The 21,713-nt window shown below is 39.3% G+C and overlaps 1 protein-coding gene across 3 annotated transcripts in view; it reads right to left on the bottom strand.

Annotated features, from left to right (window-relative positions):
* SLC16A7 (solute carrier family 16 member 7) overlaps positions 1 to 21,713 on the bottom strand; it is a 141,783-nt gene that overhangs the window by 62,955 nt on the left and 57,115 nt on the right. For all 3 annotated transcript variants that reach the window (XM_075930713.2, XM_075930720.2, XM_089779579.1), the window contains exon 2: positions 1,669 to 1,911. In XM_075930713.2, coding sequence (XP_075786828.1) covers positions 1,669 to 1,882 — 214 coding nt within the window. In that variant the 5' untranslated portion in view covers positions 1,883 to 1,911. The remainder of the gene's footprint in view (positions 1 to 1,668; positions 1,912 to 21,713) is intronic.

Genomic DNA, 21,713 nt, shown 5'->3' with positions numbered 1-21,713 from the left:
AGCTAATGCAAGAGCCTTCAGCCTTCCCCAGAACAGACATGGTACAAAGTACTATAGTCACTCCATTACCTGCCTTAGGACTCCTACCTCAACATCCCAGGCCAGGAGCTATGAGGTCTGTGTCTATAAGGAAAGGAGCTAGGATCTTACTTTGTTAAAAATGAAATCATAAGTCTAGCAATTATTTAATAGGCTATTTTTAGGTTTAAAGGGCCTGATATTAAAGCTTTATTTCTCAACAGATCCGCCTCTAGACTGCCGCTTTTTGCCGACAAAGTGCTGAGTAGGCAAAATGCAGGGCCATTTTTATGCCAATTAGGCACGGGATATTTAAATACCTGCCTCATTTGCAATGTCGACCTGCCTAATCTGCATCCCTCTGCCGACAGAGGGATGCAGTATAGACATACCTTTAATCTGCAACTGGCCTATTTTAAGTACAAATATTTGTTGACTAAACATTGTCCCTTGAAGGACCATGTGGAACATTCCAGACAGGAAGGTGATGTCTTATAATAGTCACATATTATCTTCCACTGCCATTGAATGACAAAACCAGAATTACTGTCTCTGATAACTCTGAGTTAATCCCCTGGAGAAACTATAGTACTTGTCTGATCAGGGGAGCCAAGCCCACCAACACTTAAAGAAGTTCCCAGAGAATGAAGAAACCCAACAGGGTTTTAAAATTGTACTTTCCAGGGTATGGAGAAAGATACTCAGACAGAACAGCTCATGGGGATGCCTGAAGAAGCAAAGTTTGCTTTGGCTGTCGTTGTGGGACTCTAGTACTTTAGGTAAGATAGATATGTGTACAAGTTTTATTTTTAGTCCTTTTTTACTAATGTGTAATAATTATCTGTTCTAGCCTTAAATGCAGTTGTTTGTTTGTTTGTTTGTTTGTTTGTTTGTTTGTTTGTTTTAAAAAACATGATATCTTGTAATATTTATTCACTGGCCTTTCCATCCTCAAAGGAAGGAACTGCAGATACCTGAAAACCAGTAGGACTTCCAGGGCAATAAGCATCTGGTATACATAGGTCTTGGTCTAAGAGTCATGAGATTCCACCGAAGACAGGTAAGAACAAGAAATCTAATATCTGAGGGAAAGTGCCATCAGAGAGACCACAGGGGGCACATACATTTGATATTAATATAATCTGAATTTTCTAAATTTAAGTTCAATCAACTAATACTTGGTACGGGGCACTCTTGTGAGGCTCTGAGCATGAAAGCACTCAGCACCCCACTGGTATGCTCAACACCTTGCAGTAAGTATCAAGACCTCTATCTGAACTAGATGAACCAGTGAGTGAGTGAGTGAGTAATTTTGGGAGGGCTTTTTGACTATAAAGTGCTAACATTAGAATCTTTTAGAAGAACCTTTTTGTCCAATCCAGGACAAGTATAACAACCTTACCTTGCTTCCAGACCTAGCCTTCACTGATATTACTTTTTAGAAAAAAAATAGATCAGGAGTTGGTTCAATATTCGGGTTAATGATGGAAACATAGATGCAACCTTAATTATGGAGTAGCTATAACTATGCCATGATAAGTCAGTGTATGGTGAGTATGTGCACAAGCAACAGGAATTAAGTTTACAATATTTAAAACTACACAAAACTCTAAATAGCTATACTATTTGGTAGTTTCTCAAATGCCTTACCTCCCGCATACATAACAGCCAACATAATTGATGATATCCAAGCTATTTCACTATATGATGTGTGGAAGATCTCCTGAATTTCCTTGAAGAACACTGTGATGGCTTTTGGGAATGCATAGGAAAATCCAATGGAGATAAAAGCCCCAAAGACCACAACCCAGCCCCATCCTCCATCTGGGGGAGTGCTTTGTGGTTCTGTTGTTGCTGGCGGCATTGTCAGGCTTTGTCTATTTTCCAGCTAAGCTGTAAATAAAAAGAAGAAACAATGTTTCAAATAGTGTCCTTTTTTGCTTTAGTACACTGATTTTAACAAATACATATTATCCTACATATAAATCATAATCACAATAGAGAACAAACTCCAACATTCTACCAGAAGACATTAGAAGACATAAAGGCGAGGTCTACACTGCAATGGTAAGTTGGTAAAAGAAACGCAATTTGCAGTATGCAAATGGTGTATCTTTTTCTGCTTTACTGTCAAAAGAGGCTTTTCTGAGATTTGGTTCATCTACATGGTGCCAAATTTTGGGGAAAAGTGCTCTTTTGACACATTCCTTTTGACACATCCCTAAAACGAGGTTTACAGGGACGGCGAAAGAGTGCATCCGCTTTTTCAAAAAATTTTCCAGTTCCAATTTCGCTGAGTTCCTTGGACTTGGCATTGCTTTTCTGGGATACCAGAGGTGCAGACTAGATGTAGCCATAGTACCGATACTTGCCTTAAAGCCGTGTCTATCCTAGAGGGAGAGGGAGTATTACTTCGCAATAGTTATTCAGGGAATAAAATACAGTATCAGATACAGAACATTTAAACCAATCACTGGAGTTATATTTAGCAATTAATTACTTATAGAGATGTGACATTTTGGGACAGATTCTCAACTGGTGCACACTGACATAGCTCCAGTGTCTTAAGGATGTGTCTTTTTAATTAAAACACAGCTTTAAAGTAAAGCTTGATTTTACCTTTTGATAGTGAAAAGTTGCAGTCTACTGTTTCTAAAAGCTATCAGTAATATCTACTTAAAATTTACTAATCTTTGGGCAAGTAATTATGAAGCCCAAGAATTCATAAGCAAATCAAATCCACCTCTGTTGGCGTCTGTCTAATTAACGTTTGTATTCTGCTCATCTGGTTTCTGAAAACCAAGACCATCGATATCCTGCATAGAAATCAACTGGTGTCAATGGAAAACATATTGGCTAGAGTGTCCACTTCCCATTCCTGCTATCCTCCCACCATGGAGCATCATTCATTCGGGGCTAGTCTATACTACAGAGAAAATCGAAGCTACCACAGTCAATCCTCTGGGGTTCAAATTAGCATATCTGTTGCAGACATGCTAATTTGAACTGAGAAGGTGCTTCCGTCAGTGCCAGTAGTCTTGCTCCTATGTGGAGTAAGGTAAGTCGAAGGGAGAGTGTGCTCCCTTTGACTTCCCGCAGTGTGGATGGCACCAAAGTGCAATTTAAGATACTTTGACTCCAGCTATGTATTTAACATAGCTGGAGTTGCATACCTTAATTCGAATTTATCCCCTAGTGTAGACCTAGCCTCAGTATTTACTTCTATGCATTTCCAGAACATGTGCAGAGAATGCAATAAAGCCTCTGACCTCCCTTTCTGTGCCTTTTTTGGGCATTTCAGCTCTGTTTTAAGCTCAAATGGTAACAACAAACCACAGTTACAAACCCAGAATTATGTGTATATTCCCATTAGGCATACTTTTGCCAGTGGGGCTTCCTGTAATTGATTTCTCATAGCAAATTGTATCAGTGGTGTCAATGATATGACTAGGATTGGCAAGATGTAAAAAATGAACTGTGTTATCTTAAATTAATTTCTCCAGACTGTGCTCTGAGTATCATCATAGTAAAGTGTATCTAGCAAGGCATGCAATATATGCTAGAAAACAAGCATAAGGGCTGGCTTTATGATTAGCTATTACCAGCCTAGCCCATGCATAATATTGCTGCACTCTGATTTTCTAAGAAGTTTGTAAACATCTCCTTTATCAAGGCAGACTTCACCAGGCTAAACAAAACAAAACACAAAAAACATTTGGCTCCTATGCAAAGTTGAAGAAGCCCAAATAATTTGGCTTTTTTATCCCACCAAACATGACTGGCTTTGGCAGGAATAAGGGATCTGTTGCATACATATAACACATAATATATGCGATATACAAAAAGAACCCTTATCTCTTATTCTGATTTCACTTAGCTTGTTTTCTTTCATGTAACTCCACTGAGTTTCACAGATGTGAGGGGAGAATCAGATCTTTTATTTGAAAGAAATAAAGAATCTAGACAATGGGAACAAAGATTGCTAGCTGAGAATTGACTTCTGCATAGCACTTAAGCCCGTGATTAAGTGCATTGCTGAATCAGGGCCTGAACTGCTAAAACTAAAAAAAAAAAATCCCCTCTGGCCATCCAAAAGACATGCTGATTCATTAACCCTTCTTGTAAGCATCCAGAAAAAAAATGTTGCTTAGCATGAAATACATTACTTCATTCCTGTGGGCATACCAACTGAGGGTGAGCTACAGGGTAATTGCAGAGATTCCTACCAACCACTGATCAGAATTTCCTTAATCTGCTGACACACCTTTTGGACAGATACAGAAAATACATATTACAAAAATTCAGACATGAACCTATTTTTCTATATTTCAGCAGTTTGAACTGAAGATATTTCAGATTCATGCATCAATATTTTAGACCCATTACGATTATACCAATCCAATGTATACAATACCAACATTTAACTCTATAATGTAATATAGTTTAAAGTAATAATAAACAAAGTAAGTCCTGCAACTTAAAAAAATAAAGTATATCTATTTAAAAAATAACTACCATGAAAGAAAGAGAGAGAGAGAGAGAGAAAGACCCATAACTATCGGCAAATAATGCATCTTGATACAAAGCTCTGCAGCTTTCAGTACATTGTAAAAAAAAGAAACAGAATCTGATTCTAGTTATACTAGAAAATATCTCCGTAAAAATCATTTCAGGTATTCTATGCTTATACCAGCATAACTGAGATTAGAATCCAGTCCATTGTCTCTCTTTTATTTTCTTATCAAACATGGATGATTTAACACATTTTCTGTATGTTTTCCTACCAAAACCCCATATGCTTACCTGAAAGTATCAGTTTCTGAACGGAGAGAGAATTTTTCTCCCTATTCATTTAGTAATACTCTTATGGGCAATAGTACATTGTAATGTATATTGTCTAAGTCTCAGTGATGAGTCCTCATATTGTGTAATAAAATGTAAATTGAGACAGATTCTCTCTCTCAGGACATATGATTGGATTCAAATTATAGGCTAAAGCTGAAAATCAGTTCCAAACTACTGAACTTTACATAGGGGTCACACTTCAAATATATCTACTGGCTTGAAAGTTATCCTTTCAAGAAATCTTTCCAGTACTTGTAGGACCATGTCTAGACTGAAGTCTTCTTTCTGAAGAAGCTTTTCTGGAAGAGATCTTCCAGAAAACTTCTTTCAAAGAAGAGAGTGTTCATATAGCAAAAGTGCATCAAAAAAACGAGCTGCTTTTTCGAAAGATAGTGTCCACATTATTTAAGTTGTGATTACTATGGATGGAGTGGTCACCAGGGCATCTGTGTTAGATGGACCTTTGGTCTGACCCAGTACGGCCATTCTATGTTCTTATGTGCTTTTTCTTGAAGGTCTCTTCTTTCGGAAAAAAAAAAACCCTCTTTCCCGTTCACACACGCATATTTACAAAAGAGCTCTTTTGGAAAAAGGCTTCTTTCTCAAAGAAAGAGGTTTGCCACTGATGGAAAAAACCCTGCGTTCTTTCAACTTTCTGTCAAAAGAACACAATTGCAGTGTGGACATAAGTGTAGTTTGTCCAGAAAATGGCAGTTTTTCCGGAAAAACTCTTCAGTGTAGACATACCCTTGAAGGGAAAAACTGTAGAAATAGTAAGAACTTCTGACATAGTAAAAACTCTCTAACCCCTGGTCTATACTAGGGAATAAATTCAAATTAAGATACACAGCTTCAGCTACGTTAATTACATAGCTTAAGTTAAAGTATCTTAACTCAATTTTTGGCATTGTCCACATTGTGGGAAGTCAAAGGGAGCACACTCTCCCTTTGACTTCTTTTACTCCTCATAGAAGCAGGACGTCTGGAATTGTCCGGAGTGCCATCTCAGTTCGAATTAGCATGTCTTCACTAGACTTGCTAGTTCGAACCCCGAAAGATCGACTGCAGCTGCTTCAGTCTTATCTGTAGTGTAGACATGGCCTAAGTGTGCCCTGGAAAAACCAATCAATTATAATTACAATAAAAGGAATTGACATTAATGCTACATTACACTGAAAAGTAGGCAAGCAGTAAGTGTTTAAAGAGACACTGAAAAAAGTTGTAAAGAAACTTAGAAAAGTGGAAAGTAGGCTTGAAAAATCAATTACTTGAGAGTTACTATAACTAAGGAGGGGAGGAGAAGCCCATCAGTCATTTGTGTCCAGTCTGAAAATAAGAAAATGTAAGTGACATTGAAGAGAAGAGAAAAATTCTCTGGATAGTGTATATTTTGTAATATCAGAGAAATATAAGAATAAGATAATTTATTGATTTGAAAACTAAAATTAAAATTACATAGATAATTTGAGCGGAAAAATCAAAACCAATATATAGATCTGCTAAGAGAGGGCAAGTATGTTGTTTCTCTGTACTAATAAAGCTCACACTAGGAACTATTGAGTTCAAAACACACTGAGATCATATGAGATTTACAATACTATATTATTCCAGTAAATAGAATGGGTATTTCAGCCATCTTTCTTGACATGGTATTAGTGGAGGTAGGAAACATTCTTTACATTAAAAAAAAGTTGATAAAACAACAAAATTACATTTCTTACATTTAAAAACAAGTAGTTGATAAGAGAACTGAATTGATGTGGCCTCACAATCAAAGAAATATTAAAATTCTTACATTTTATTACAGGAGAGGCAGGTGTTTGACTCAAACTGAAAGTTTTCTCAAGATGTACCTACATAATATAATAACTGCTTATGACACATTGCTATTTTTTAAATCTCTTGCCTGGCCATCGTAAAGTCTGCCAGCCATATAATAATGCCTAAGTGGATTTGCTGTTTATTATGTCCACCCCCTTTAATTTTTAGTCTCTGTCATATTTGTGTTTGTTTCAATATTTCTTACCTAACTTACATCAATAGTAAAAAAATGACTTCTATTTGCCTGGTGTATTACCTGGAACTGGTAACTGAATACAAGAACATTTAAGTAAATGTCTGTTTGCAAAATGTTTGTCTGTCTAAGCCATGAGAATAAAAAAAATCACTTATTCACAAAAGAACAGTATGTACCAAAACTAACATAATTTGGAGAAAGAAAAGACTTTAGCATAAACAAATTCAAGGAAGGAAGAATTTATGATTGTGCTTGACTTCCACAGGAGAAGAGAGGAAGTTTAATAACAAATTTACTATGTACTTTGGCCAAGCGTTAATGAGCTGACACAGCGATGTATATACAAACTTACTTTAAAGTCTAAGATGATTTAATCAAATTCTAATGTGTATTTTGCCACCCATTGTAAAACACTAGACCTGGGGAGATCAAAAACCTCCCTCTTCCTTAATGGAGGAAGTTTTTACTAACACAGGACATATCCTCCTATGAGGATATCACATTGCTGTATCTCTCACAGACATACTTCTACAATGACACCAAAAGGAGCCTATGGAAAGATGCTTATCATATTATTTATGTAGGTACATTCCTTTTCTTTTTTTTCTGTAATTTGCCATAGATTCAAGTGATGCAGAAGAAAGTGATACAGAGAAACCATGCATAGTATGCTAAGGTTGTGGTCTTCCTCTAAAGCAGTGCCACTAAATAGCTGAGAAGAACAAGAGGGTTCAGACTAACCCACTAAAGTGTCAAGAGGCATGTTATATCACTCCAAAATGGGGACCCTCCCAGATCAACTCCCATGCACTGAATACAACTAACCTCAAATCTTAAGGAAACATGTATTTTAATTATTTACATCCCTGAATCCCCATCGTCACCCCTCAAGAGAAACTTCTGTCACACCTGGCACTGTTCACTGATTGACCTCCAATACCTGAAGTCCACAGTACTGACAATTGCAGAGCTCTTTCTAGAGTTCTTGTTTATCACATCAGCCTTTTCATTAGAATTCATAGGACTCCCTCTATAGCTTGTTACAAATTTTCTTTGGAACATTTAGACAGAGGGAATTACTTTACATAACTCAAAAGATGGTTTTAACATGCAGTTGTCTCTAAATGTAATTCTAACCGAAAAACAAAACTTCAAATTGAAGTTCTGATGAGGAGCAGACTGATAATTATGTGACTGACATTCATTCATTACTGCAATGTTTTTTTAATCTAATAAAATACTCATTTTTGGCAAAGTACAAAATGAACAGAAGATAACATTGATTCATTAATAATAATAATAGGCCTGTAAATCTGCATTAATCAAAACTTATCATGTGTTAATCTGTTATTGTAACATTGTCACATATAGCAATCATGAACAGAAGTCTATACTGATAGTTGAATTACTTTATTCATCGTAAGCTTTGTTTGTCAATAAGTAAAAAACCAAAAACAAAAAAATAAATATATGCATTTGTTGAAGGTATCATTCTGTACTTCTACACCATCAGAGAAAAAGTTTAATACTCCAGAGTAGCCTTCTGTTAAGTGTGATAAAATTTAGCAAAACAAACATTTTCCATCATTATTAGAAAATATGAATCAAAATAATTAAAATCACAAAAACAATGACTATAATAGGAAATGAAATACATTTTGGGTTTTTTTACATATAGTAACCTTGGAGGGAACAGAAATATAAAGGCACTGATAATCTTTCTACTATGCCAATTACCAAAAAGCACAGAAAAAATAGGTGCACAAGAAACTAGGTAAATCATGTTTATCTAGAAACTTAATAAATCAAGAGTAAACTCTATTGAATGTAGGACATTGAGAACATCAATCTGATCAGTGACTCTCCTGTCAGTTTAAGTTTAATCAGTTTAGTAGCAAAAAGTCATGAGTCATGCTTTTCTAAAATGACATATAGATGCATATATGAGTAGACTGCTGTCATAGAGTCTTTATAATTTCTATTGAAATTCAGCTTATACATAAAAACTAGATTTTATCAAAATATTTTTATACACAAAATGTTGCATAATGTGTTAAAATATATAAAGTACATTATATAGGTTGAACCTCTCTGGTCTGGCAGGAAGGAGCACAGACGTTGCTGGACCAAAGAGCTTCTGGACTAGAGAGCCGCGGCTCAGCGCAGCAGAGGCCTGGAGTCCTGGGGCACCCTCAGGGATGCAAAGTGCTGGCAGTCCCATGGAGCTCCGGTAGCCCCTGGGACAGCAGAGCCCCAGTGACTCCAGAGCAATGAAGTCCTAGCAGTCCCAGGACAGAGGAGCCCCAGCGGCCTTGGGGCAGCAGAGCCCTGGTGACCCCTGGACAGTAGAACCCCAGGATCCCTGGAGTAGCTGGGCTTTGGCGGCCCTGGAACTGTAGAGTCCCTGCAGGGCCAGGGCTGGCTGAGGAGCTGGGAGGCCCATCCAGACGCAGAGCAGTGAAGCCCTGGTAATTCATGACAGCAGAGCCCTGGCAGCCAGGACAGCAGAGCTCTGGTTGCCCCAGAGCAGCTGAGTGTGGCATCCTTGGAGAAGTGGAGCCACAGCAGCCCGGGGATGGCCAAAGAGCTGGGAAGCCAGTGGCCCAGGGGCACTCTAGAAGCCTGGCAATTTGCTGACAGATCCCAGAAAAGCCTAGAGTCTATCAGCAGAGGGGCCAACCTCCCTTGGTCCAGCAAACTCCCTCTTTCAGAACCAGTCAGATCCTCAGGGTGCCAGGCCAGCAAGGTTCAATCTGTACATGTATATACCTTATGTATATGAATTAGAGACAGAGAGTATGTGATAGAGGTTTAAAGAAACTCTTTTGCATTTGGAAGTATCTGATAATACAATACAATGCTGGAATCACACCTTGAGAGCATCATTGTCCATTCTAGGTCACTCTTTCAGCCCACCAAACAATATTTGATGTCTATATATACAAAAATCTTATCACTAGAGCATCTATGTATTATTATAATTGCTACATGCAGCATACCTTTTTGCCTTTAAACTTCCTGAAGGCTTAACTCAATATCTTGTAGTAAGTGTGCATGCATTTCTGCTCCTGTACTTAGCCTAACTGATATCTATGGGATTCAGTGTGTGTGGGGGGGGAGGGGTGATCTGTCATTGCTCATCAATTGGATCCTTAATACCATCTCCTATACAGCCAAAAGCACAAGTCAATAGCACAGGTCCAGCTGAAATACCAGTAATCATATGGAATAGCAGGACATAAGTGAGTAGCTCTCCCATTACCAGTTCCCACCACTCACACATATTTTAAATGTTTATGCTTACTCACAATGCTATTGAGCACTGATCTTGGTCTTTCTGGAGGAAGTTTACACATGTTTTAATTTCTTTTATTTTTTATCTGTTCTTCTTTCCCTTGATATTTTGTTTCCTATAGTCTTAATAACTTGAAAAAAAAAGAAGCAGAAAAGCAACACACCATGAAAAGCAGATGTGGGAAAGGCCTACTAAGTCACCAGCCAATCTCCTTGCTAGTATAGAATTCTTCCCTAGAGCACATTCTGAAGTAAATTAACATATTCTAAGACTCTACAGTGAGTTACAGGGACTCTACTGACTCATGGCAGATAGACCCAGTGGATTTAATCAGTGAGTCAGAACAGGTGAAGCAAAATGCAGGACAATGTAGCACTTTAAAGACAAACAAGATGGTTTATTAGATGATAAGCTTTCGTGGGCCAGACCCACTTCCTCAGATCAAATAGTGGAAGAAAATAGTCACAACCATATATACCAAAGGATACAATTTTAAAAAAATGAACACATATGAAAAGGACAAATCACATTTCAGAACAGGAGAGGGATGCGGGGGGAGGGGGGAAGGAAGGTAAGTGTCTGTGAATTGATGATATTAGAGGTGGGGAGAGTGGGATGTCTGTGAGCTAATGGTATTAGAGGTGATAATTGGGGAAGCTATCTTGGTAATGGGTAGGATAGTTTGAGTATTTGTTCATTCCTTCCCAGAGAGTGTCGAATTTTAACATGAATGACAGTTCAGAGGATTCCCTTTCAAGTGCAGATGTAAAAGGTCTTTGTAGCAGAATGCAGGTGGTTAAGTCATTGAGAGAGTGTCCTTTATGGTTAAAATGGTAAGAAACTGTTTTTTCTTTGTGATCTTGTCTGATATCTGTTTTGTGGGCATTAATCCTTTGGCGAAGTGTCTGAAATGTTTGTCCAATGTACATAGCAGACGGACACTTTCGGCACATGATAGCATAAATTATATTTCTGGATGCGCAGGAATATGTGTTCTTGATCTTATAACTCACTTGGTTAGGTCCAATAATGGTATCAGCAGAATGAATATGTGGACAAAGCTGGCAACGGGGTTTATTGCCAGGGAAGGTACCAGGGTTGGTATTAGTGTGGTATGTCCTGTGGTTGTTGGTAAGAATCATCTTGAGGTTAGGTGGCTGTCTATAGGAGACTCTGGGTCTGTCTCCCAGAGCCTCTTGGAGTATGGTATCCTGTTCCAGTATAGGCTGTAGTTTATTGATAATGTGTTGGACAGGTTTGAGTTGGGGGTTGTAGGTGATGACAAGTGGTGTTCTATTGTTGGTTTTCTTGGGTCTGTCTTGAAGTAGATGGTTTCTAGGTATTCGTCTGGCTCTTTCAATTTGCTTATTTATTTCTCCGGGTGGGTAGTTGAGGTTTATAAATGCTTGGTAGAGATCCTGAAGCTTCTGGTCTCTGTCAGTGGGATTAGAGCAGATGCGGTTGTATCGAAGGGCTTGGCTATAGACGATGGATCGTGTGGTGTGTTCTGGATGGGAGCTGGAAGCTTGTAGGTAACTGTATGAGTCGGGTTTTCTGTACAGAGTGGTGTCTAATTTTCCATTGTTGATTTGTACTGTGGTGTCCAGGAAGTGGATCTCTCGTGTAGAGTGGTCCAGGCTGAAGTGGGTCTGGCCCACGAAAGCTCATCATCTAATAAACCATCTTGTTAGTCTTTAAAGTGCTACATTGTCCTGTATTTTGCTTCAGCTACCCCAGACTAACACGGCTACATTTCTATCACTATCAGAACAGGTGGTATTCCGGTTCAGGAGCCTAAAAGATTTTGTATGTCACTCTGAATCACCTGGGACTTAAGTAGTTCCCACAAGACTTCCTCTTTTACTCCTTAGTTCTTGCTGACTAAAAGAGAACACAGGACCATTTTTACTCTTGGATTGGAGCTAATGAGACTTCCCTGGTTTGGCAGATGAAGACAAACTTTTTGTTTAGAGAGAAGCTTTGGTAAGAGGTTAAACTAAATTGATCAAATGACTAGAAATTAAAGATATTGTGAAAAACAGCAGGGCTACTGATTTAAACCATTTATGCTGTGTAACTTACTGTATATTTAAATGTACGTCAAGAACAGCCAGGGTATGTCTACACTACCCTCCTTGTTCGAACTAGGAGGGTAATGTAGGCATACCGCACTTGCAAATGAAGCCCGGGATTTGAATTTCCCGGGCTTCATTTGCATAAGAGGGGAGCCACCATTTTTAAAACCCCACTGGTTCAAACCCCGTGCAGCGCGGCTACACAGGGCTCGAACTAGGTAGTTCGGACTAGGATTCCTATTCCGAACTACCGGTACACCTCGTGGAACAAGCTGGTTCCATCCAAAGCTCTGGGGGTATGTCTACACTACCCCGCTAGTTCGAACTAGCGGGGTAATGTAGGCATACCGCACTTGCAAATGAAGCCCGGGATTTGAATTTTCCGGGCTTCATTTGCATAAGCGGGAAGCCGCCATTTTTAAAACCCCGCTGGTTCGAACCCCGTGCAGCGCGGCTACACGGGGCGCGAAGTAGGTAGTTTGGAATAGGAATCCTAGTCCGAACTACCTAGTTCGAGCCTCGTGTAGCCGCGCTGCACGGGGTTCGAACCAGCGGGGTTTTAAAAATGGCGGCTCCCCGCTTATGCAAATGAAGCCCGGGAAATTCAAATCCCGGGCTTCATTTGCAAGTGCGGTATGCCTACATTACCCCACTAGTTCGAACTAGCGGGGTAGTGTAGACATACCCCCAGAGCTTTGGATGGGAACCAGCTTGTTCTAACAGAAATTCCAAATGCAACTGAAATCAATAAATAATTCCATGCAGGGTGCTGGAACCAGACATCTTATCACATACAGTTACTTGTCTAATAGCAAATATATCACTGGAAACATTTGACGGGTGATCACTGCTCACTATGCAAACCCTATCATTTTATATATTTGTGTCCTGTGAATCAAATGTTGCACATATGTTTAAACTACACAAATAACTGTTATTTTTATTGTTTGAAAGTATTTTCCATTATGAACAATAAGAGTACTATCTGAGGAGAATAATAAGCAGGGAACTGTTTTGTCTAGGTTGGGAAAATAAGCAGAGATTGTAGGCCACCAGTGGCTGATGAAGCTAAACTATATCAACAAAGCTTCCATTATCAGTCATATTATACATACAGGAATGAATTCCGATTCCATTCCAATTTTACACTATTTACTTTCATTAAGTTAGTCCAGATTTACATCAGTGTAAGTGAGATGAATATTTAAGGCCATGTCTACCCTAGGAATCTATTTCAAAATTAGTAAATTCCATTTAATAACTCCCAATTTAACAAATTCAAACTAGTGTGTTCACACTATGGAGAAGCCTTAAAATTAGTCTGAGGCAAGCTCTGATAATGTGGATGTGCTGCCTTGGACTTAGAGCCCCAGAAAGCACTGGGGAGTAATTAGTTCAAATTACTCTGGGAAAGATCCGTAGGTATATATTTACTACTATGGAACATTTGTTCACTAAAACTGTTTACCAGCATTCTGGAAGATTTCTCATAGAGGATTGAAGTGAAAGATGGATTTCTGATTGATGGTGAGGTTCTTCAAATGCTCCTTTTCACAGATGACAGCGTTCTAATTGTGTCAAAACCTGAAACATTGCAAATTCTCTTCAATGACATTGGTAAGAACATAAAGGAGATTGGTCTGATTATCCACACAGGAAAAACAAAGTGGATGAAAAATGCATATTATTCAGAGTATGTCATGCAGTTGGATGGACAGTCCGTCGAGCTGGTGGATAAATATGTATATCTTGGACGAGCATTGCAGATGGATATTGAGTTGGGCCCAGAATTGAGCAGGAGGAAGATGTTGGGTTGGGAATCTACGCAGTATTTTTGCTGATTCCCAACTTACCATCACCGCAAAAGCCTGTCTCTTTAACACCAGTATCCTTCCAGTAATGCCGCATGGCTTCAAAACTTGGAAAAGAATGCTTACAGACAGGGGCAGATGACAGTTTTGCGGGGCCCCGGGCAGCGTGAGTCCGCGGGGCCCCCCACTTTACCACGGCGTATGCGCAGTGACGCCATGTGCATGTGCAGCGGCGCCACGGCGTATGCGTGTGGCTTTTTGAAGAGCGCGGCCTGGGGCGGCCGCCCCGTTCACCCTGCCCTATACCCGCCCCTGCTTACAGAAGAATCAAAGCTGAAAACCACCCAAAGAGCAATGGAAAGATGTATCATGGGTGTAAGTAGGCTGCAGCATATTACCATTGACAATCTGCATGCAAGAAGTGGTGTCAATGGTATCATCCAAATTATGTATGACTGGAAAAGGAGATGGGCTGGACATGTATCAAGACAGAGAGATAAAGATGGACAGCAGATATACTCCATTGGTATCCACGAGATGTGAAAAGAACAAGAGGAAGGCTTCCAGCACATTGGGCAGATCTTTATGGAAGATTCATGGAAGGAAATGGATGAGAATCACACCAAACAGAATGGCATGGAAAAGTTGTGATCTGCATCGGTGGCGAGACTATTCACATTGATGAAATCACGTATCTTCCACGTAAGTCCAAGTATTACATTGAGGGTATATCTACACTATCAAGTTAATTCGAACTAACAGCCATTAATTCAAATTAACTTTCATAGGCGCTACACATACAAACCGCTAGTTCGAACTTAATTCGAACTAGCAGAGCACTTAATTCGAACTAGGTAAACCTCATTCTACAAGGACTAATGCCTAGTTTGAATTAAGTAGTTCGAATTAAGGGCTGTGTAGCCACTTAATTCAAACTAGTGGGAGGCTAGCCCTTCCCAGCTTGCCCTGGTGGCCACTCTGGGCCAAGCCAGGGAAACTCTTATGCCCCCCTCCTGTCCCCGGAGCCCTTAAAGGGCCATGGTCTGGCTATAGTGCCCGTGCCAGGTGCAAGCCAGCAGACCCTGCACCTGGCACGGCATGAGCCAGCCACCCACTGCCACCCAGCCCTCCGCCTCTTCCCAGGACCAGGCTGGCAGCTCCCAGGAGCCTGTCCGGGGCCGCAAGAGGCAGGCGCCCACCTGGTCTAGTGCGGAGATTGTGGACCTCATCTAGGTTTGGGGGAGGCCTCCAACGTTCACAATCTCCGTACTAGGCACAGGAAAGTGGCCGTGTAGGGCAGGATAGATGCCATCCTGGACACCAAAGGCCACATGCGAACCCAGGAGCAGGCTTGCAAGAAAATCAAGTTGGTCCAGTGAGACCCCCAACACTGAGCCCTGAGCTTAGAACATAAGAACGTAAGAATGCCCGTACTGGGTAGACCAAAGGTTCATCTAGCCCAGTAGCCTGTCTGCCGACAGCAGCCAACACCAGCTACCCCGGAGAGGATGGACCCAAGACAATGACCAAGCCATTTGTCTTGTGCCATCCATCTGCAGCCTTCCACAAACAGAGGCCAGGGACACCATTTCTACCCCTTGGCTAATAGCACTTTATGGACCCAACCTCCATGACTTTATCTAACTTCTCTTTAAACTCTGTTATAGTTCTAGCCTTCACAGACTCCTGCGGCAAGGAGTTCTATAGATTGACTATTTGCTTTGTGAAGAAGAACTTTCTTTTATTAGTTTGAAGCCTGCTACCCATTCATTTCATTTGGTGTCCTCTAGTCCTTCTATTATGGGAACTAATGAAGAACTTTTCTTTATGCACCCTCTCCATACCACTCATGATTTTATAGACCTCTATCATATCCCCCCTCAGTCTCCTCTTTTCTAAGCTGAAAAATCCCAGTCCCTTTAGCCTCTCTTCATATGAGACCTGTTCCAAACCCCTAATCATTTTAGTTGCCCTTTTCTGAACCCTTTCCAAGGCCAAAACATCTTTTCTGAGGTGAGGAGACCACATCTATACACAGTACTGAAGATATGGCGTACCACAGTTTTATACTTCCCCTCCTCCTTCCCCTGTCTTCCCCCTTCCAGCTCCCTCCTCCCAGGTTTCCTCCTCCCCTCTCCCACTCTCTCTCTTTCCCCTCTCCCACCTCCTTTCCCCAGTCTCCCCAGAGGTTAATCCCCCTCACCTCCAGTTTTGTTAAATAAAGAGAGTTTCTATTTTTGAATACACATGTCCTTGATTTTTTATATCAGGAAAGGAGGCTAGGGAGGGGTAAGTGGAAGGAGGTGAGGGAGGAATGGGGCACGAGCCCCCGATGGGGAGGACTGGAGTGGCTCTGTGGGCTCCTCGGGGTAGAAGTTCTCCTGCAGGGCCTCCTGGATCCTGACAGCCCCCCGATTGACTCCCCCGGATAGCAGCCTGAGACAAGTGCAGCTGGGCTGATGGCTGAGTGCTGTGATGTGCCGAGTGTGGGCACTCAGGGCACTCCAAGACAGGACTGCTTTGCTGTCCTTCATCGAGGTAGACAAGCAGGTGGAGAACCCTGAGAACTGTCTGTCCAGGGTGGGGGTCGGGTCCCGTTAAGCACAGCCCTCAGATAGCCTGAGGCAGCAGCTCCATACTCTAAGTCCTAACCTGATGCCCTGCCGGCACTGGTTCTGGCCAGTCTTAACTTCGGTTCAAGGTCCACTCAATGTGGACATGCTAGTTCGAATTAGCAAAACGCTAATTCAAATTAGTTTTTAGATCTAGATGCACTAGTTCGAATTCGCTTAGTTCGAATTAACTAATTCAAATTAAGTTAGTTCGAATTAGTGCTGTAGTGTAGACATACCCTAAGCTACTACTATTTAATCTCCTAAGGAGTCAAGGAAAATTTCTTATGCTCTATCCTAAATAAATAATATAGTAGACTATTTTACATGCAATTTGTCTATTTTTATACTTGGTCAAATGAAAACAATCTACAAAACACTCTCTTAAATGCATCACTACACTCTAAAAAAGCAGTAAAAGAAAGTTTAAAAGTATTTTCTGAATTAGTCCCTGGAAAAAAATCTGATTTCTAAGCCTATAACTGAAGCAATGAAGATTTTTAAAATTATAAACACTGTAAACACTTGGAAGTTGCAAGGTGATAGGGAACAGCCAGCATGGATTTGTAAAGAACATTCTTTCTCCAGATCATTTATAAATATGCCTCATTCCCCAGCCTTCCCCAGCTTATTTTGCCTATGTTGGGTAGCCTAATCTACATGCCTCTGTCACCAGAGACATGTAGTCTAGACATACCCATAGAGTTACACCCTTTCGACAAGAGATTAAGCCTTCTTTGAAAATCATTCACAGTAACATTATACTACAATATTCACTGTCTAATATTACTAGGATTGAATTATGCACTCAGTTATAATACTTGTGTCAATATACTGTGTCAATGTGGTTGCTCTAGGTGCACCTGAGGATTCAATATGGCACTTGAAATATATTGAATATGTATCAACGTACCTATAGATAAATCTCACATCAATTTAGGTAAGAGACTGTAGTTTGCTGAAATGTATACATACTGTGTTAACCCAATCAGAGCACTGTTCTATTTTGTAGAATCATATTGTCTACAGCTTTTATCCTCTAGATATCCACAGTAAGAGCTTTCTTAATTTGAATTTTTATGATGAAAACCACCATTGTAAACAAAAACCTAATACAGTACTCACATAATTAAACTGGCATATCTTTTCAATATACAGTTCTGTAAAATGGAGAAACAAACACTGAAAATCAAACACACAACTCCTTTGAGGGATGTGGAATAAAGCTAAGTGCAAGACAACTATTCACCCAAGATTTTGATGTGCTCACGAGTAAATCTAACAGATTTGCTCACAATTTTTACTGGTAGTATGTAGATCTCTGCCACTTTGCCATGCCACTTCACAATTAAGTATCTCTAAAACTACAATAAAATACCTCATTATGAATAATGGGGAGGGGGGAATTTTATAGACAGGAACTATCAGCATAATAACTCATTTCTATGGGCTGTTAAATTCTAGTTGGATAGAGCTACTCATTGTTTCTAATTATAAAATGCTAAGTTGTCCATTACAAGAGCTACAGTCATCCAATCAAACTTTTTCAGTCACTCACTGCCAGTTAGTATAGTCTGTTTCCTATCTGCATTTTCAACAACGCTCAGGTTCATTATAACAAATTATTTAATATGTTTAATCAAAAATTGCTTGACTTACTAAAAAAGCATAGCAGACATGTAATTATCTGTGAATTAACATAATTTGGAAGGAAAATATGTTTATGTTCTACTAGAAAAATATTATCCTTTAACTACTCTTGAAAAACAAAAAGGATTAGGCCTTGAGATTCTTCTTATAAATAACATTCACGTAAAATTGAAAGACTTTTGAAAAGCAATAAATATGCCTTAGAAATAGCAATGTTGTTTCCTTGCACTAGAGATTGAGATTGTACTTGTGATTCCACTATAATTAGAGAAAAATGATAAATGATAGTTAAACAGCCTAGATACACAACATACGTAAAAGCTTTCATGGCAGATATTTGTTTAGCTGCACATCACTAAATGAAGATCTTTTATTTGCCTATAAGCCACAGCAAAGTGTCTATTGATTTGTTCTAAGTGACCATGCATACTTGCTCTAATGTGAAACAGCTCTTCCATATGATAACATGTAACAACAAATTCATTAACTGTCAATAAAACACTTGAAATTGAGTGCTTCTTTAAACAAAAGATAAAGAAGTATAGCTATATGGCAGCTTTGCACCACAGGGACCATAACACAGCTACATATGAGGACTTTATTCTTAATAATAAAAAAGAAATGTATATTTCATCCTAACAAAACAAACTTAAATTTGATTCCAAAATGGTGATTTTTAATAGCACTATTTTCATTATCTTAAATGTTGTATTCTAATATTTTCTTTTATGGGACACTGCTAAGTAGGAAATACCAACTAATGTATTAACTGATAATAGATTTTTGCTATTTCTTGATAATATTGCTGTTTAAATGGTTGAGTTTAAAAAAGCATAAGGCCCCGTTGAAGTACATGTCTAGGGCCTTTCTATGATCATCTTACCTGAGCATTTCATCATTATTAATATATTTGTCCTCACCACATCCTTGTAAGGTAGGAAAGCTCTGTTATATATGTCTAGATAAATGCGGTATAGAGAGACTATGTAACATTGTTGAGCTCACACAGGAAAACTGTAGTAGAATAAGAAAATGAACACAGCTCTATCATATCCGAAGCTAGCACCATAATCACAGGCCCATCATTCCTCTCAAGTATAGATGTTTCTACATGAAGCTGATATGTGTCACTGATATGCATATATATTCTTTTCTCTTTTCACAGTCTTTTTTCAGAAGTGGTTCGCATACTGTGTATAATTCGAGATTCCTGGTGAAATAATAGTGTCAATTATATATCTGTTTAATATTGCTGTATTGTAATGAAATATGTATGTCTTTGTTTTTTATAAAAATTATGAAAACTTTACTCATTTGTATGCTTTTAAGGACTTTTTATTTGAAAGTCATGTGAGATGGAAAGGCAGTCTTGTGGTTGAAGGCATAGACCTGGGACTCCTGACTCTGCTACTGCCCTTCTGTGCAATCTTACACAGCTCATTTAAATCTCACTAAAGCACTTGAACATATGGTTCAGTTCATTCATGTTCACCTTTAGGTTTAAATACTTTGTAGAACTGAAGCCTTTTCGCCTCAGGTAGTCATTTGTATAATAGAGTAGTAATATTTTATCCACCTTTGGGGGGAGTCTAAGGCTTTGTCTACACTACAGGGTTTTGCGCAAGAAACTTTTTGCAGAAGAGATCTTTTGCAAAAACTTCTTGCACAAAAGTGCATCCACATCTCAAAAGCACATTGCAAAAACGATGCGCTTTTGTGCAAGAGAGCATCCACAGTGCATGGACGCTCCTGCACAAGAACATTCTGATTGCCATTAACAGAATGGCCATCAGAGCACCTGTGCTTTTTCTGATAGGCTCTTTTTGTACAAGAAACCCCTGTGGAGCATCCATACTTGCCTTTTTGCGCAAGAGCTATAGCACAAAAAGGAGTTATTCCCCATGGAGAGAGGAATAACTCTATTGGCAGCCCTCTGTCCTGTAGATTTACTGTATTTTTTTTTTTTTGCACAAAAACACGCTTGAGGTGTGGATGCTCCACCAGTTTTTGTGCAAAAACAATTGTTTTTGCGCAAAAACCTTGTAGTGTAGACATAGTCCAAATGTATTAGTGCTCACATACATAAGAACATAAGAACGGCCATACTGGATCAGACCAAAGGTCCATTTAGCTCAGTATCCTATCTTCCAACAGTGGCCAATGCCAGGTATTTCAAAGGGAATGAACAGAAGAGGTAATCATCACACGACTCCTCTCCTGACATCCATTTCCAGCCTCTGACATACAGAGGCTAGGGACACCATTCGTACCCATCCTGGCTAATAGCCATTGATGGACCTAACCTCCGTGAATTTATCTAATTCTTTCTTGAATCCTGTTAAAGTCCTGGTCTTCACAACATCCTCTGGCAAGGAGTTCCACAGATTGACTGTGCGCTGTGTGATGAAATTCTTCCTTTAGTTTGTTTTAAACCTGCTACACATTAATTTAATGTGATGACCCCTAGTTCTTAGATTATGGGAACAAGTAAATAACTTTTCCTTATTCACTTTTTCCACACTAGTCATGATTATATAGACCTCTATCATGTCCCCCCTTACTCTCCTTATCTAAGATTAAAAGTCCCAGTCTTTTTAATCTCTCTTCATGTGGGACCTGTTCCAAATCCCTAATAATTTTTGTTGTCCTTTTCTGAACCTTTTCCAATGCCAAAATATCTTTTTTGAAATGAGGTGACCACATCTGTATACAGTATTCAAGAGGTGGGTGTAGCATGGTTTTATATAGTGGTAATAAAATATTATCTGTCTCATTCTCTATCACTTTTTAAACAATTCCTAACATTCTGTTTGCTTTTTTGACTGCTGCTGAACATTGAGTGAATGTTTTCAGAGAACTATCTGCAATGACTCCAAGATCTTTCTCTTGAGTAATTATAGCTAAATTAGTCTCCATTGTATTTTATATGTATAGTTGGGATTATTTTTTCCAATGAACATTACTTTACATTTATCAACATTAAATTTCATTTGCCATATTGTTGCCCAGTGACTTAGTTTTGTGAGACCTTTTTGAAGCTCTTCACAGTCTGCCTTGTACTTAACTATCTTGAGCAGTTTAGAAGTATCTGCAAATTTTGCCACCTCACTGTTTACCCCTTTCTCCAGATCATTTATAAATCGTTTGAATACGATTGGTCCCAATATGGACCCTGGGGGAACACCACTTGTTACCTCTCTCCATTCTGAAAACTGACCATTTATTCCTACCATATATTTTCTGACCTTTAACCAGTTTTAATCCATGAGAGGACCTTTCCGCTTATCCCTTGACAATTTACTTTACTTAAGAGTCTTTGGTGAGGGACCTTGTCAAAGGCTTTATAGAAATCTAAGTACACTATATCTACTGGATACCCCTTTTTCACAT

This window comes from Pelodiscus sinensis, chromosome 1 (genome assembly GCF_052426305.1).
Source record: "Pelodiscus sinensis isolate ZL-2025 chromosome 1, ASM5242630v1, whole genome shotgun sequence".
Classification (NCBI taxonomy): domain Eukaryota; kingdom Metazoa; phylum Chordata; order Testudines; family Trionychidae; genus Pelodiscus; species Pelodiscus sinensis.
Note: the sequence above shows the minus strand (reverse complement) of the source record. Positions and strands in the feature narration are given on the sequence as shown.